This window comes from Salmo salar, chromosome ssa08, assembly GCF_905237065.1.
Source record: "Salmo salar chromosome ssa08, Ssal_v3.1, whole genome shotgun sequence".
Taxonomy (NCBI): Eukaryota; Metazoa; Chordata; class Actinopteri; order Salmoniformes; family Salmonidae; genus Salmo; species Salmo salar.
In genome coordinates this window covers 11,633,091-11,647,657 of record NC_059449.1, presented here as the reverse complement: position 1 = coordinate 11,647,657, position 14,567 = coordinate 11,633,091, and the positions used below count along the sequence as shown (strand labels likewise).

The window sequence follows — 14,567 nt, the reverse complement described above, 5'->3', positions numbered from 1 at the left end:
CTTTGGTCGATCCTTTGTTAGCTTGTGTTGAGATTCTAGGTAATTTAAGGTTGATGCTTTCACATATTTGGCCCCCTGTTTGACTTGAGTGTTTCGGCAGTGGTTTGTTTGACCGAGTGAACGGAACAGTGAATAGTGAATCATCATTCTGTGGAAATAAGGAAATGAAGGTGAGAGAAAAACATGTTAACACCATAGTTGAGTTTGAGTGTGGACCTGGGGAGTTGAATCACTCAACGAAGTCACAAAGAGGTTAATTACGTTTCTGTACGTGATGAGTAACACTAGGGACGGGACATTTAACCCACAATAGTGAGCTTGGAAATGTGCCAAAGTGGCAGCTTTTTATATCTGAGAATTATAACAAACATCTGATGGTTATAATAAAGATACACTATAATCTGGTGGAAAATCTACAAAGGACTTGAGTGTACTGGAAGTTTTTCCTTGTTTACCAGTGTTGTATGGAAACTTGTACTGTACATAGAACATTGGCAGTAAAGCTGTAAGACACAGTGTGGGTACAGTGTTTGGGAGGTCCTGTGTGTGTGTGTGTGTGTGTGTGTGTGTGTGTGTGTGTGTGTGTGTTCGTGACAGAGGGTTTGCAGAGGTGAATAAAAGCATTGCTCCTGTTTTGACTGCACATTGTGTGGGGTGGTGAAGTGGGACTCGTCCGATACTCCAAACTGGTCTCCAGTTGCATAGTGAGCACGGTGTCTGTCCTCTCTTGTTGTTGGTGGGCGATACGGACATAACTCTGCTCTTTAAATACTCTGTTCATCTCCCGAGTATAAGTCATCTCCTTAATCCTCTTTTTTAAAACCTTGGCAGGGCTTTGTTTTGGAACCCCAGGTAGTTGGTGAACTGCCAAATGTTAATGTCAAACAGTTCCCACATTGTAAGGAGGGACCGGGGTCTTCTTTCCCTTGTGTCATTGTACTGTACTGTAATGTACCCTACTGTAATGTACTGTAATGTACCCTACTGTACTGTACTGTACTGTACTGTACCGTAATGTACCCTACTGTAATGTACTGTAATGTACCCTACTGTACTGTACTGTACTGTACCGTAATGTACCCTACTGTACTGTACTGTACCGTAATGTACCCTACTGTAATGTACTGTAATGTACCCTACTGTACTGTACTGTACTGTACTGTACTGTACCGTAATGTACCCTACTGTAATGTACTGTAATGTACCCTACTGTACTGTACTGTACTGTACTGTACCGTAATGTACCCTACTGTACTGTACTGTACCGTAATGTACCCTACTGTAATGTACTGTAATGTACCCTACTGTACTGTACTGTACTGTACTGTACCGTAATGTACCCTACTGTAATGTACTGTAATGTACCCTACTGTACTGTACTGTACTGTACTGTACCGTAATGTACCCTACTGTACTGTACTGTAATGTACCCTACTGTACTGTACTGTAATGTACCCTACTGTACTGTACTGTACTGTACCGTAATGTACCTTACTGTACTGTACTGTAATGTACCCTACTGTACTGTACTGTAATGTACCCTACTGTACTGTACTGTACTGTACTGTACCGTAATGTACCCTACTGTACTGTACTGTAATGTACCCTACTGTACTGTACTGTAATGTACCCTACTGTACTGTACTGTACTGTACCGTAATGTACCTTACTGTACTGTACCGTAATGTACCCTACTGTACTGTACCGTAATGTACCTTACTGTACTGTACTGTAATGTACCCTACTGTACTGTACTGTAATGTACCCTACTGTACTGTACTGTAATGTACCCTACTGTACTGTAGTGTTCTGTACTAGTCCTTGTGCACATCCTCAGCCCGCAGAATCTTGTACAGGACCCAGTAGAAAATGTTAAAAAACAGGAAGGCCAGGGGGAAACCCGCCCGCGATACCGTGTCGATCTTCTTGGCGCGGTCGATGAACAGCTTTCTCATCTCTTCGTGGCTCTTGGCGGCCGGGTCCTTTTTGGGCTGCTGGGTGGGCTGTGGCCCCGCGGCGCCCAGGGTGGTGGCGGTGTTGTTGGTGGCCTTCGGGATGGTGCCGTCCTTGACCGCTGTGCCGCCACCGCCGGTCGTGGCGGTGAAGCTGAGGCGGCTCTCCCTCACGTCGTCGTCCTACGAACAGGAAAGGCAGGAGTTAGTTAGATAGGGGTCAGAGGTCAAGGATGAATGAACTCCCCGAACGGGAGCGGACACTCCCCCGATGGACGGCCTTGAGGTGCTCCTGAGAGGGACACTGAAATGTCATCCCTCTCCCTCCACTGATCTTGCTCTCCCTCCTTGTCTCTTCACCATGGTGGATCGCTTGCCATAGCAACAGCAGTAGCAGCAATATGACAGGCTGACTAGGTCTCCCAGCCAAGTACACTTCAGTCTCCCTCCTGCTAACACTCCAAATAAACTTGACTTCAACTAAACTTCCGCCTTTGACTTCATGTTGAGTCAATGCCTATTCTCCCTATCTCAATAAATCTATCAAAGTGCAACATGAGCATGGAGTGATTTGTGCGTCATGAGACCTTGCTTAAAACCTCTAGTCTATTATTGTTTTTATAACCCATAATGCCTCTGGTATTATCCTAGGACACACTCCTCTCTCTCTCTCTTTCAAATCTACTCATTCCTGTACCCTTTAAAGTTGTCACCACTCAAGCGTCCCCCTGGCCTTTTCCTTCAAATGTCAAAACTAGGGTCGAAAAAGGGCTCAGAACTGGAAATTCTCTTTAAAAAGCAATTGACATCATATGAACGAAGGGGTATTACCTTTGGCCAACGCACAAACAAAGCCCTGCATGTGATAGTTTTGTTTGACATGCCCAATATGGAAATTATTTCAATGGAATGAAAACAGAATCAATTTGAGTTGAGCAATAATGTTTCCATGAGCGAATTCACAATGAACAACAAATGTTGACATGAGGGAAGAATAAGAAAGCAGGAAATGTTTTGGTATTTTCCTTGTTTCCAGGCAGAAATGCATTTGGATAGGGAAATAAAAACAAACAGCAACACCAACTGAAGAACAAGGAACTGGGAGTGAAAACAGGGAGTGTGTGTGTGACAAGTTGACAACAGGCCATTATGACATTAAACAAATTATGAAGAATAATGGAATGCCATTAGTGTAATGAAGAAAGTCCCAGAGTCAATGAGTCACTACACCAACATTGTGAGTCACATTATCCTTAAAGGGATACTTTGGGAATTCGGCAATGAAGCCCTTTATCTACTTCCCAAGAGTCAGATGAACTGGATACCATTTGTATGCCTCTGCGTGCAGTTTGAAGGAAGTTGCTACTGTAACTGGCGTTAGCACAATGACTAGACTTCTATGGCAACATTTAGCATGCTAGCGTTTACCATAGACATCCAGTCAGTAGTTAGCATTGGCTCGCAAAACCACCTCCAACTTCCTTCATACTGGATGCTGAGATATAAAAATGGGATCCACAAGGTCATCTGACTCCAGGGAAGATTTAATTGCCACACATTTTTACAACACATTCTCTTCGATGAAATACCGTGCGTATGTGACAAATACATTTGATTTGATTTGATTTGAAATACTGTAAAAAATGTATGCTTCTATGCTGTCTTTGTATAGTCCTCATACTGAGGTGTGAAAATCAATATGGATATGGAGAGACCACCGACAACGACAAACAGCAGAGGAACAGTACACAACTACAAGAAACACAAACATACAAACTTATGACCAGATGGAGTGTGGGGTTCTAATAGCTGGGTTCTAATGTTCTTTACCCTGTCAGAGGAATAGTAGATGTGGACCATAGATCCATATATGGGCGTATCGTTGTTTCTCAAACCATTAATACGTCTCAATGACTCAGCCAGCTCATTGGGATCAATGGAGTGATCCTCATCACCATTCTTTCATCACAGGAGAAGCATGCAAACGGAAAAGATAAACAAACAAACAAAGTACTAAAATGATGATGAGAATCACGCAATATAGAGGAATTCACTGTGGATATGCCTGAAACACTGTGGATATGCCTGAAACGCCGTGGACATGCCTGAAACGCCGTGGACATGCCTGAAACGCCGTGGACATGCCTGAAACGCCGTGGATATGCTTGAAACGCCGTGGACATGCCTGAAACGCCGTGGATATGCTTGAAACGCCGTGGACATGCCTGAAACGCCGTGGATATGTCTGAAATGCTGTGGATATGCCTGAAACGCTGTGGATATGCCTGAAACGCCGTGGATATGCCTGAAACGCCGTGGATATGCCTGAAACGCTGTGGATATGCCTGAAACGCCGTGGATATGTCTGAAACGCCGTGGATATGCCTGAAACGCCGTGGATATGCCTGAAACGCCGTGGATATGCCTGAAACGCCGTGGATATGCCTGAAATGCTGTGGACATGCCTGAAACGCTGTGGATATGCTTGAAACGCTGTGGACATGCCTGAAACGCTGTGGATATGCTTGAAACGCTGTGGATATGCTTGAAACCCTGTGGATATGCTTGAAACCCTGTGGATATGCCAGAAACACATGAAAATAGACAAGAACATCAAACAAGAAGGTGAATCAAAACGAAAGTTGTGCCATGCTTTAAGAAACTGGGTGAGGTGAAATTGAACATAACATAATTGTTTTGTGTGTGTGTTGGTATTTGACTTCTAGACAAGTTGGTTACCTCAAGTTAGTTAGAGAAAGGCTGAGCCCTGCATGTTTGAATTGACAATGACCCCTATCCACGTACTACACTTCAGAGTGACTTTTTCCTTCTCTTGGTTACAAGCAGTGTTCATTTATCTTTATCTCATCGTGTTCTATCTCAATTTCCTTCCATCTCTTTGATTTTATTGGCCTGAGTATTCCCTTGGTAAACTCCACAAAGTATAAAGCAAATGGACTCTTCCCCTGGTACAGAGAGAGGCAGTCTTTTTTTGTATGTCTCCATTTTGTATTAATGGATGAGGGATAGGAAAAAACACAGACATCAGCCAAATGTTGAGACACTGACCCGTTCAGGAAGCTTTGTAGTAAACATGTCGAAGTAAACATTGGAAGTTTTATCCTTGGTGCACGACAGGTTGGTGTAGTAACAGTATATGGACACAGGGGAGCAGTGTTGACTCAAAGGTGGATGGTAGAACATTGACCTGTTGGGGAAGTTGTTTTGCTTTTGTGCCTCAACTTTTTCTTTGTGTCAAACAAGGCCATGTTGTTTTGCCTAGTCCGAATACAGAGATTATGCTAACTTTCTATAGTCTACTTTCATGAGTAAGAATTTGTTCGCAACTGAATTGCCTGGATAAATAGCTTCAATAGCCTAAATAAGCAAGCCTTTTGACCATAGAGACATGATTTATCTGACCTGGGCCCAGAGTCCAGGCTGGGGCCCGATTTAGTGACAGACAGCGTATAATTGGACTTTTCCGTCTTAATCTTTTAAAATGTCCAAAAGGCCAGAAATCCAATTAACCACAGAGTCAAAGCCACTAAGCCGCCCCTACATCCGTCAAGTCACATTTTTGGCCGACTAATTCCCAGAGCTCCTCTGTCAACCTCATCTTTTGACATTTCTCAACATCCTCAGACAGTCTTCAGACAACATTTCATGTTACACCGCTTCTTTCATGGACTTTGACACAACTACTTGTGGTTTGCTACAGTGCTACAAGCTCTTTACATTAGCAATCCAATATGATACAATCTGTGGTATAAACCCTCAAGGTATACACTAAGTGGACAGAACATTAAGAACACCTGCTCTTTCCATGACAGAGACTGACCAGGTGAATCCAGGTGAAAGCTATGATCCCTTATTGATGTCACTTGTTAAATCCACTTCAATCAGTGTCGATGAAGGGGAGGAGACAGGTTAAAGAAGGATTTTTAAGCCTTGAGACTACTGAGACATGGATTGTGTATGTGTGCCAAGGCAAAAGATGGGCAAGGCAAAATATTTAAGTGACTTTGAATAGGGTATGGTAGTAGGTGCCAGGTGCAATGGTTTGTGTCAAGAAATGCAACCCTGCTGGGTTTTTCATGCTTAACAGTTTCCCGTGCGTCTCAAGAATGGTCCACCACCTAAAGGACATCCAGCCAACTTGACCCAACCGTGGGAAGCATTGAAGTCAACATGGGCCAGCATCCCTACGGAACGCTTTTGGCACCTTGTAGAGTCACGACGAATTGAGGCTGTTCTGAGAGCAAAAGGGGAAGGTGTTCCTAATGTTTGGTATACTCAGTGTACTGTATGTCTGAGAAGGATATATCTGTGAAGGATAGAATTGCTTGTTTTTATTTGCTAGGTGCTAAAGCATTGAGATATGACTTATTCATTAGTGCTATGTGACAACTTACTTCAGCCTCAGAGCTCCTTAAGGAACCCCACCATAACGGCAATATGCAGTCATTGTTGCACGGAGTTGTTTGTTCACGCTCTGATTCGACGAACGTGTTCTAGATTGGTCTGTAAACGTTACCTTCTTCTTCGTTCTCCGCGGGCGGAGTCTTAAGAGTTCCTTGTGTTGCCTGGAGACGAAGTTGACGGCGGCGTACTCGAGCAGAGCGGAGAACACGAAGAGCAGACACACCGCCATCCAGATGTCGATGGCCTTCACATAGGACACCTACAACACCAGAGAGACAAAGTCACAGTCACACAGTCAGAGAGCAGAGACAGACCGACAGACGGAGACAAAGTCACAGTCAGAGAGCAGAGACAGACCGACAGACGGAGACAAAGTCACAGTCAGAGAGCAGAGACAGACCGACAGACGGAGACAAAGTCACAGTCAGAGAGCAGAGACAGACCGACAGACGGAGACAAAGTCCCAGTCACACAGTCAGAGAGCAGAGACAGACCGACAGACGGAGACAAAGTCCCAGTCACACAGTCAGAGAAAAGAGACAGACCAACAGACGGAGACAAAGTCACAGTCACACAGTCAGAGAAAAGAGACAGACCAACAGACGGAGACAAAGTCACAGTCAGAGAGCAGAGACAGACCGACAGACGGAGACAAAGTCCCAGTCACACAGTCAGAGAAAAGAGACAGACCAACAGACGGAGACAAAGTCACAGTCACACAGTCAGAGAGCAGAGACAGACCGACAGACGGAGACAAAGTCCCAGTCACACAGTCAGAGAGCAGAGACAGACCGACAGACGGAGACAAAGTCCCAGTCACACAGTCAGAGAAAAGAGACAGACCAACAGACGGAGACAAAGTCCCAGTCACACAGTCAGAGAGCAGAGACAGACCGACAGACGGAGACAAAGTCCCAGTCACACAGTCAGAGAAAAGAGACAGACCAACAGACGGAGACAAAGTCACAGTCACACAGTCAGAGAAAAGAGACAGACCAACAGACGGAGACAAAGGAGTTGAGAGAATGAATAGTCTGACATAGTCTGGCAGAATTTCAGAATTTCATAGAATTTCAACTGTCTGGCCAAGTTTGCAGCTTGTTTTATGTTTTCATTTCACAGAGATTGGATTGATGCTGTTACATAATCTGGAGTATGTTAGGAGTATATGAGAATACATAATATGTGTAAATATCAAATATATGTCATGGAGTATTTAGTTGTTTTTATCTTGATACCACCTATACTGTATATGTAAGGTTTTAAAGGCACAAAAACTATATTTGTCTGTGTTTTATATATATTTACACACTATTAGGTTGGAATAATGCTGTGAAATTGTGACATTTATGATAATGCACTTTTAGTGTAAGAGCTGTTTGAAAAGACCACCTGGAATTTCAGCCTGTTTTGGTGGGATAGAGTTTTGGCATCCCTGGTGATATCACCAGGCGGTAAATTAGTTAATAGACCAATAAGAAAGAGAGTTCCAAGCCTCTCTGCCAATAACAGCTAGTTTTCAGTTTTCCCCTCCCCACTCAGTCCTAGCTAAATTCTTGCTTGAGAAATTGCTCTGCTAAGAAGCTATTCTTTTAATTGTTACCCAGAAATGATTTGATATTGGCGGTAACAGCTGCATTGGACCTTTAATATTTAGTCTGTCATGATGTTAACATTTTATTTTTCAAGAAAATCGATATGCAATCACTTATATCATGACGGTGTAAAAACGTCTTCTTGCTGAATACTTAATTAAGTTACGTAACAGAACATTCCATATACTATACTGCATTATTTTTTAACGCATACAGAACACTACTCAAGGGTAAAAGGACAAGTTAGGTATTTTTTAAATTTAGATTTATTTTAAATTTGACCTTGACAGTAGTCTACGGCCCAGGAGAAAATTGTATCCTCGGTTTTACAGTAAGTCTAAAGATACTGAACTTGTCATTTAACAAGTAAGTGCCAGTATTTTGTTCTTCTACATGGGTGAATCCCAAACATATATACACGGGCCCTTTGGGATGAGATGTATTAAACCGTACTGAGATGCTCCATATAGACAGAAATTCTCTGAATACTAGCAGGGGCATTTACATATCTCAGAACATCGCTTATATATAATGTCTTAATGCATATCTCTCTTTAGGTAACTCTTTATACAGTCTATTTGAGATCATTTAGGTGTAAAAAGAGTGTATAAACAATGCAACACATTCAATCTTGTAAGATCTCTGCAACACTTCCCACTGCAAGGGTCCGTTAAGCAAACAGAAAAGGTCACCCTGTACCAAGACCATCAATCAACAACGGACAGTCAGTCCTGAAGAAGGGACACCTTTTTGGGCGTGCACAGTGGTGATGCACACAACACACTCTCCTGCAAACCCACACACCCGCATCCCCACTCACACTCTCACACACTCTGCACCCGACCCACCTTAGGTAGAGACGTTCTAGAACCGGAGCTCTGGGTGGTCATGGTGAGCACGGTGGTGATGCCCAGTGCCACCCTAGCGGGCGCGGCGTCCATGTTGATCCAGAAGGAGACCCAGGAGAGGATGACGATGAGGAGAGAGGGGATGTACATCTGGATCAGGTAGTAACCCATCTGTCTCTCCAGGTGGAAACGCACCTCGATGCACGTGAACTTCCCTGTGGGAGGAGGGAGAGACAGAAGAGAGGTGAGCGACTGAGACAAGTGCCTATGTTTTCTTTGTTTCGTATTAAAGTCTGCCTGAATAACATACTTGGAAATGTACAGTGAAAATGTATAGGAGAGATGAGGCATACTCCTTTGGGGACTATTAGGTTTCTCTGTAGACCATATCTTACAAACGTCAGCATTCCTCCTCTCATACACACCGTATACTGTACATGTAAACAAACCCACACACAAACTGTACACGTGGCTTCTCAGAAAATCTAAATTCTAGCAACCCATATAATATGCAAAAGCCCGTGCTGTGGAGGAGTTTAAATCAATCTCCATGTAGTCGGTCCATGCAGCTGTGGTTATCTTGATCATCAAAGCTCAGTGTATGGGCCTCAGATGAAAATGCCAGTCATGCTCTCTGCCTTTGATGCGTCGACGTTTGTCAGATCTCTCCACCATCGCACACACAAACACACACACACACAGCCAACCCTCAGTTCATAGGTTACCAGTGCCACACTCAATAGGAAGTGGCCCGATGAAACAGACACCATGCTACAAGACTGATTTTCTAGCATACAGACTGGGACACGTTCCGGGATCCAATAGCATTCAGGAGATTACCACATCAGTCACAGTTTTAATCAATAAGTGCATAGACAATGTCCCCACAGTGACTATAAGAAGGTATCCAAACCCCCAACAAAATGGATTACAGGCAGTATCCACGCTGGGCTAAAGGCTAGAGCTACCGCTTACAAAGAACAGGACACGGACACGGCCCAGACAAGAAAGCCCGCTACGAGCTCTGACGAGACATCAAACATGAAAAAGGACATTATAGGAGGAAGGTGGAATCCTATTACACTGGATCTGACGCTAGTTGTATGTGGCAGGGCCTGCAGATCATAACAGATTAGAAAGGGAAACCCAACTATGATTTGCCCAGTGATGCAGAACTCCCAAACGTGCTAAATCCCTTTTATGCTTGCTTCGAAGAATACAACACTGAGTTTTGCGTGAAAGCCCCTGTTGTTCCGGTGACTGTGTGACCTCGCTCTTGGTGGCCGTTGTGAATAAAAGTTTTAAACAGGTAAACACTCGTAAGGCCGCCGGACCAGATGGAATACCAGGGTGCGTTCTCAAAGCATGTGAAGACCAGCTGGCAAGTGTCTTCATTGACAGTCTCAATCTCTCCTTGTCCCAGTCTGTAATTATGCTTGAAAGGCTGGTCATAACACACATCAACACCATCATCCCAGATACCTTACCCACTCCACTTCCTGACAGTCCGTCCCCAAGTGGTGAGGGTAGGCAACAACACCACTCCATGCTGACTCCCAATACCATAATCAAGTTTGTTGACGACACAACGGTGGTAGGCCTGATCACTGACAGCAATGAGACAGCCTACAGGGAGGAGGTCAGAGACTTAGAAGTGTGGTGCCGGGACAACAACCTCTCCCGCACCATCAGTAAGACCAAGGAGCTAATTGTGGACTACAGCAGAAAGAGGGGAGAGCACGCCCCCATCAACATCAACAGGGTTTTTGTGGAGCGGGTCAAGAGCTTCAAGTTCCTTGGCGTCCACGTCACTTAGGACTTAACATGAGTGGTGCGGACAGCCCAATACATCACTGGGGTCGAGCACCCTGCCATCCAAGACCTTTGTATCAAGCGGCGTCAGAGGAAGGACTGAAATATTGCCAAAGACTCCAGCCACCCAAGCCATAGACTGTTAACTCTGCTACCTCTGACAAATGATACCGGAGCATCGGCTCTCGGACCAACAGGCTCTGAGACGGCTTCCACCCTCAAGCCATAAGACTGCTAAATAGCCATAGGAATGATAAATAGTTAATTAAATGGTTACCCGGACTATCTTGCACTGACTCTATGCACACTCACAAGACTATACATACACACTACTGTAAAATAAACATTCACTCACACACACACACACACTACACTGACACACACATCATATGGTGCTGCTACACTGTTCTTTTTTACTCGTTTTATCATCTATCCTGATGTCTAGTCACTTTAACCTGCCTTCATGTACATATCTATCTCTAATACCTTATTATTATTATTATCCATCCTGATGCCTAGTAACTTTACCCTGCCTCCATGTACATATCTACCTCTAATACCATATTATTATCTATCCTGATGTCTAGTCACTTTACCCTGTCTTCATGTACATATCTATCTCTAATACCTTATTATTATTATTATCCATCCTGATGCCTAGTCACTTTACCCTGCCTCCATGTACATATCTACCTCTAATACCGTATTATTATTATTATTATTATTATCCATCCTGATGCCTAGTAACTTTACCCTGCCTCCATGTACATATCTACCTCTAATACCGTATTATTATCTATCCTGATGCCTAGTCACTTTACACTGCCTCCATGTACATATCTACCTCTAATACCTTATTATTATTATTATTATTATTATTATGTATCCTGACACCTAGTCACTTTACCCTGTCTCCATGTACATATCTAACTCAAATACCTTATTATTATCTATCCTGATGCCTAGTCACTTTACCCTGCCTCCATATACATATCTACCTCTAATACCTTATTATTATCTATCCTGATGCCTAGTCACTTTACCCTGCCTCCATGTACATATCTACCTCTAATACCTTATTATTATTATTATCTATCCTGATGCCTAGTCACTTTAACCTGCCTTCATATACATATCTACCTCTAATACCTTATTATTATTATCTATCCTGATGTCTAGTCACTTTACCCTGCCTCCATGTACATATCTACCTCTAATACCTTATTATTATCTATCCTGATGTCTAGTCACTTTACCCTGCCTCCATGTACATATCTACCTCAAATACCTTATTATTCTTATTATTCTTATTATCCATCCTGATGTCTAGTCACTTTACCCTGCCTCCATGTACATATCTACCTCTAATACCTTATTATTATCTATCCTGATGCCTAGTCACTTTACCCTGCCTCCATGTACATATCTACCTCTAATACCTTATTATTATCTATCCTGATGTCTAGTCACTTTACCCTGCCTTCATGTACATATCTACCTCTAATACCTTATTATTATTATTATTATTATTATTATTATTATGTATCCTGATACCTAGTCACTTTACCCTGCCTCCATGTACATATCTACCTCTAATACCTTATTATTATCTATCCTGATGTCTAGTCACTTTACCCTGCCTCCATGTACATATCTACCTCAAATACCTTATTATTATTATTATTATTATTATGTATCCTAATACCTAGTCACTTTACCCTGCCTCCATGTACATATCTACCTCTAATACCTTATTATTATTATTATTATTATCTATCCTGATGTCTAGTCACTTTAACCTGCCTCCATGTACATATCTAACTCTAATACCTTATTATTATCTATCCTGATGCCTAGTCATTTTACCCTGCCTTCATGTACATATCTACCTCTAATACCTTATTATTATTATTATTATTATTATCTATCCTGATGCCTAGTCACTTTACCCTGCCTTCATGTACATATCTACCTCTAATATCTTATTATTATCTATCCTGATGTCTAGTCACTTTACCCTGCCTTCATGTACATATCTACCTCAAATACCTTATTATTATCTATCCTGATGCCTCGTCACTTTACCCTGCCTTCATGTACATATCTACCTCTAATACCTTATTATTATCTATCCTGATGCCTAGTCACTTTACCCTGCCTTCATGTACATATCTACCTCAAATACCTTATTATTATCTATCCTGATGCCTCGTCACTTTACCCTGCCTTCATGTACATATCTACCTCTAATACCTTATTATTATCTATCCTGATGCCTAGTCACTTTACCCTGCCTTCATATACATATCTACCTCTAATACCTTATTATTATCTATCCTGATGCCTAGTCATTTTACCCTGCCTTCATGTACATATCTACCTCAAATACCTTATTATTATCTATCCTGATGTCTAGTCACTTTGCCCTGCCTCCATGTACATATCTACCTCTAATACCTTATTATTATTATTATTATTATCAATCCTGATGCCTAGTCACTTTACCCTGCCTCCATGTACATATCTAACTCTAATACCTTATTATTATCTATCCTGATACCTAGTCACTTTACCCTGCCTCCATGTACATATCTACCTCAAATACCTTATTATTATCTATCCTGATGCCTAGTCACTTTACCCTGCCTCCATGTACATATCTACCTCTAATACCTTATTATTATTATTATCTATCCTGATGCCTAGTCACTTTACCCTGCCTTCATGTACATATCTACCTCAAATACCTTATTATTATCTATCCTGATGCCTCGTCACTTTACCCTGCCTTCATGTACATATCTACCTCTAATACCTTATTATTATCTATCCTGATGCCTAGTCACTTTACCCTGCCTTCATGTACATATCTACCTCAAATACCTTATTATTATCTATCCTGATGCCTCGTCACTTTACCCTGCCTTCATGTACATATCTACCTCTAATACCTTATTATTATTATTATTATTATTATTATCCATCCTGATGCCTAGTCACTTTACCCTGCCTCCATGTACATATCTACCTCAAATACCTTATTATTATCTATCCTGATGCCTCGTCACTTTACCCTGCCTTCATGTACATATCTACCTCTAATACCTTATTATTATCTATCCTGATGCCTAGTCACTTTACCCTGCCTTCATGTACATATCTACCTCAAATACCTTATTATTATCTATCCTGATGCCTCGTCACTTTACCCTGCCTTCATGTACATATCTACCTCTAATACCGTATTATTATTATTATTATTATTATCTATCCTGATGCCTAGTCACTTTACCCTGCCTTCATGTACATATCTACCTCTAATACCTTATTATTATCTATCCTGATGCCTAGTCACTTTACCCTGCCTTCATATACATATCTACCTCTAATACCTTATTATTATTATCTATCCTGATGCCTAGTCACTTTACCCTGCCTCCATGTACATATCTACCTCTAATACCTTATTATTATCTATCCTGATACCTAGTCACTTTACCCTGCCTCCATGTACATATCTACCTCTAATACCTTATTATTATCTATCCTGATGCCTAGTCACTTTACCCTGTCTTCATGTACATATCTACCTCTAATACCTTATTATTATCTATCCTGATGCCTAGTTACTTTATCCTGCCTTCATATACATATCTACCTCAAATACCTTATTATCTATCCTGATACCTAGTCACTTTACCCTGCCTTCATGTACATATCTACCTCTAATACCTTATTATTATTATCTATCCTGATGCCTAGTCACTTTACCCTGCCTCCATGTACATATCTACCTCTAATACCTTATTATTATCTATCCTGATGCCTAGTCACTTTACCCTGCCTCCATGTACATATCTACCTCTAATACCTTATTATTATCTATCCTGATATCTAGTCACTTTGCCCTGCCTTCATGTACATATCTACCTCTA

General features: G+C 42.0%; 1 protein-coding gene across 1 annotated transcript in view; it reads right to left on the bottom strand.

Moving 5' to 3' along the window:
- Nucleotides 1-1,742: 1,742 nt before the first annotated feature.
- The window catches only part of LOC106610166 (glycine receptor subunit alpha-3), a 104,550-nt gene continuing 91,725 nt past the window's right edge, over nucleotides 1,743-14,567 (bottom strand). The window contains exons 7-9 of the mRNA XM_014209347.2: nucleotides 8,821-9,035; nucleotides 6,490-6,636; nucleotides 1,743-2,135 (exon numbers count right to left, since the gene is read on the bottom strand). Of these exons, the coding sequence (XP_014064822.1) occupies nucleotides 1,815-2,135; nucleotides 6,490-6,636; nucleotides 8,821-9,035 (683 nt within the window). The 3' untranslated portion in view covers nucleotides 1,743-1,814. The remainder of the gene's footprint in view (nucleotides 2,136-6,489; nucleotides 6,637-8,820; nucleotides 9,036-14,567) is intronic.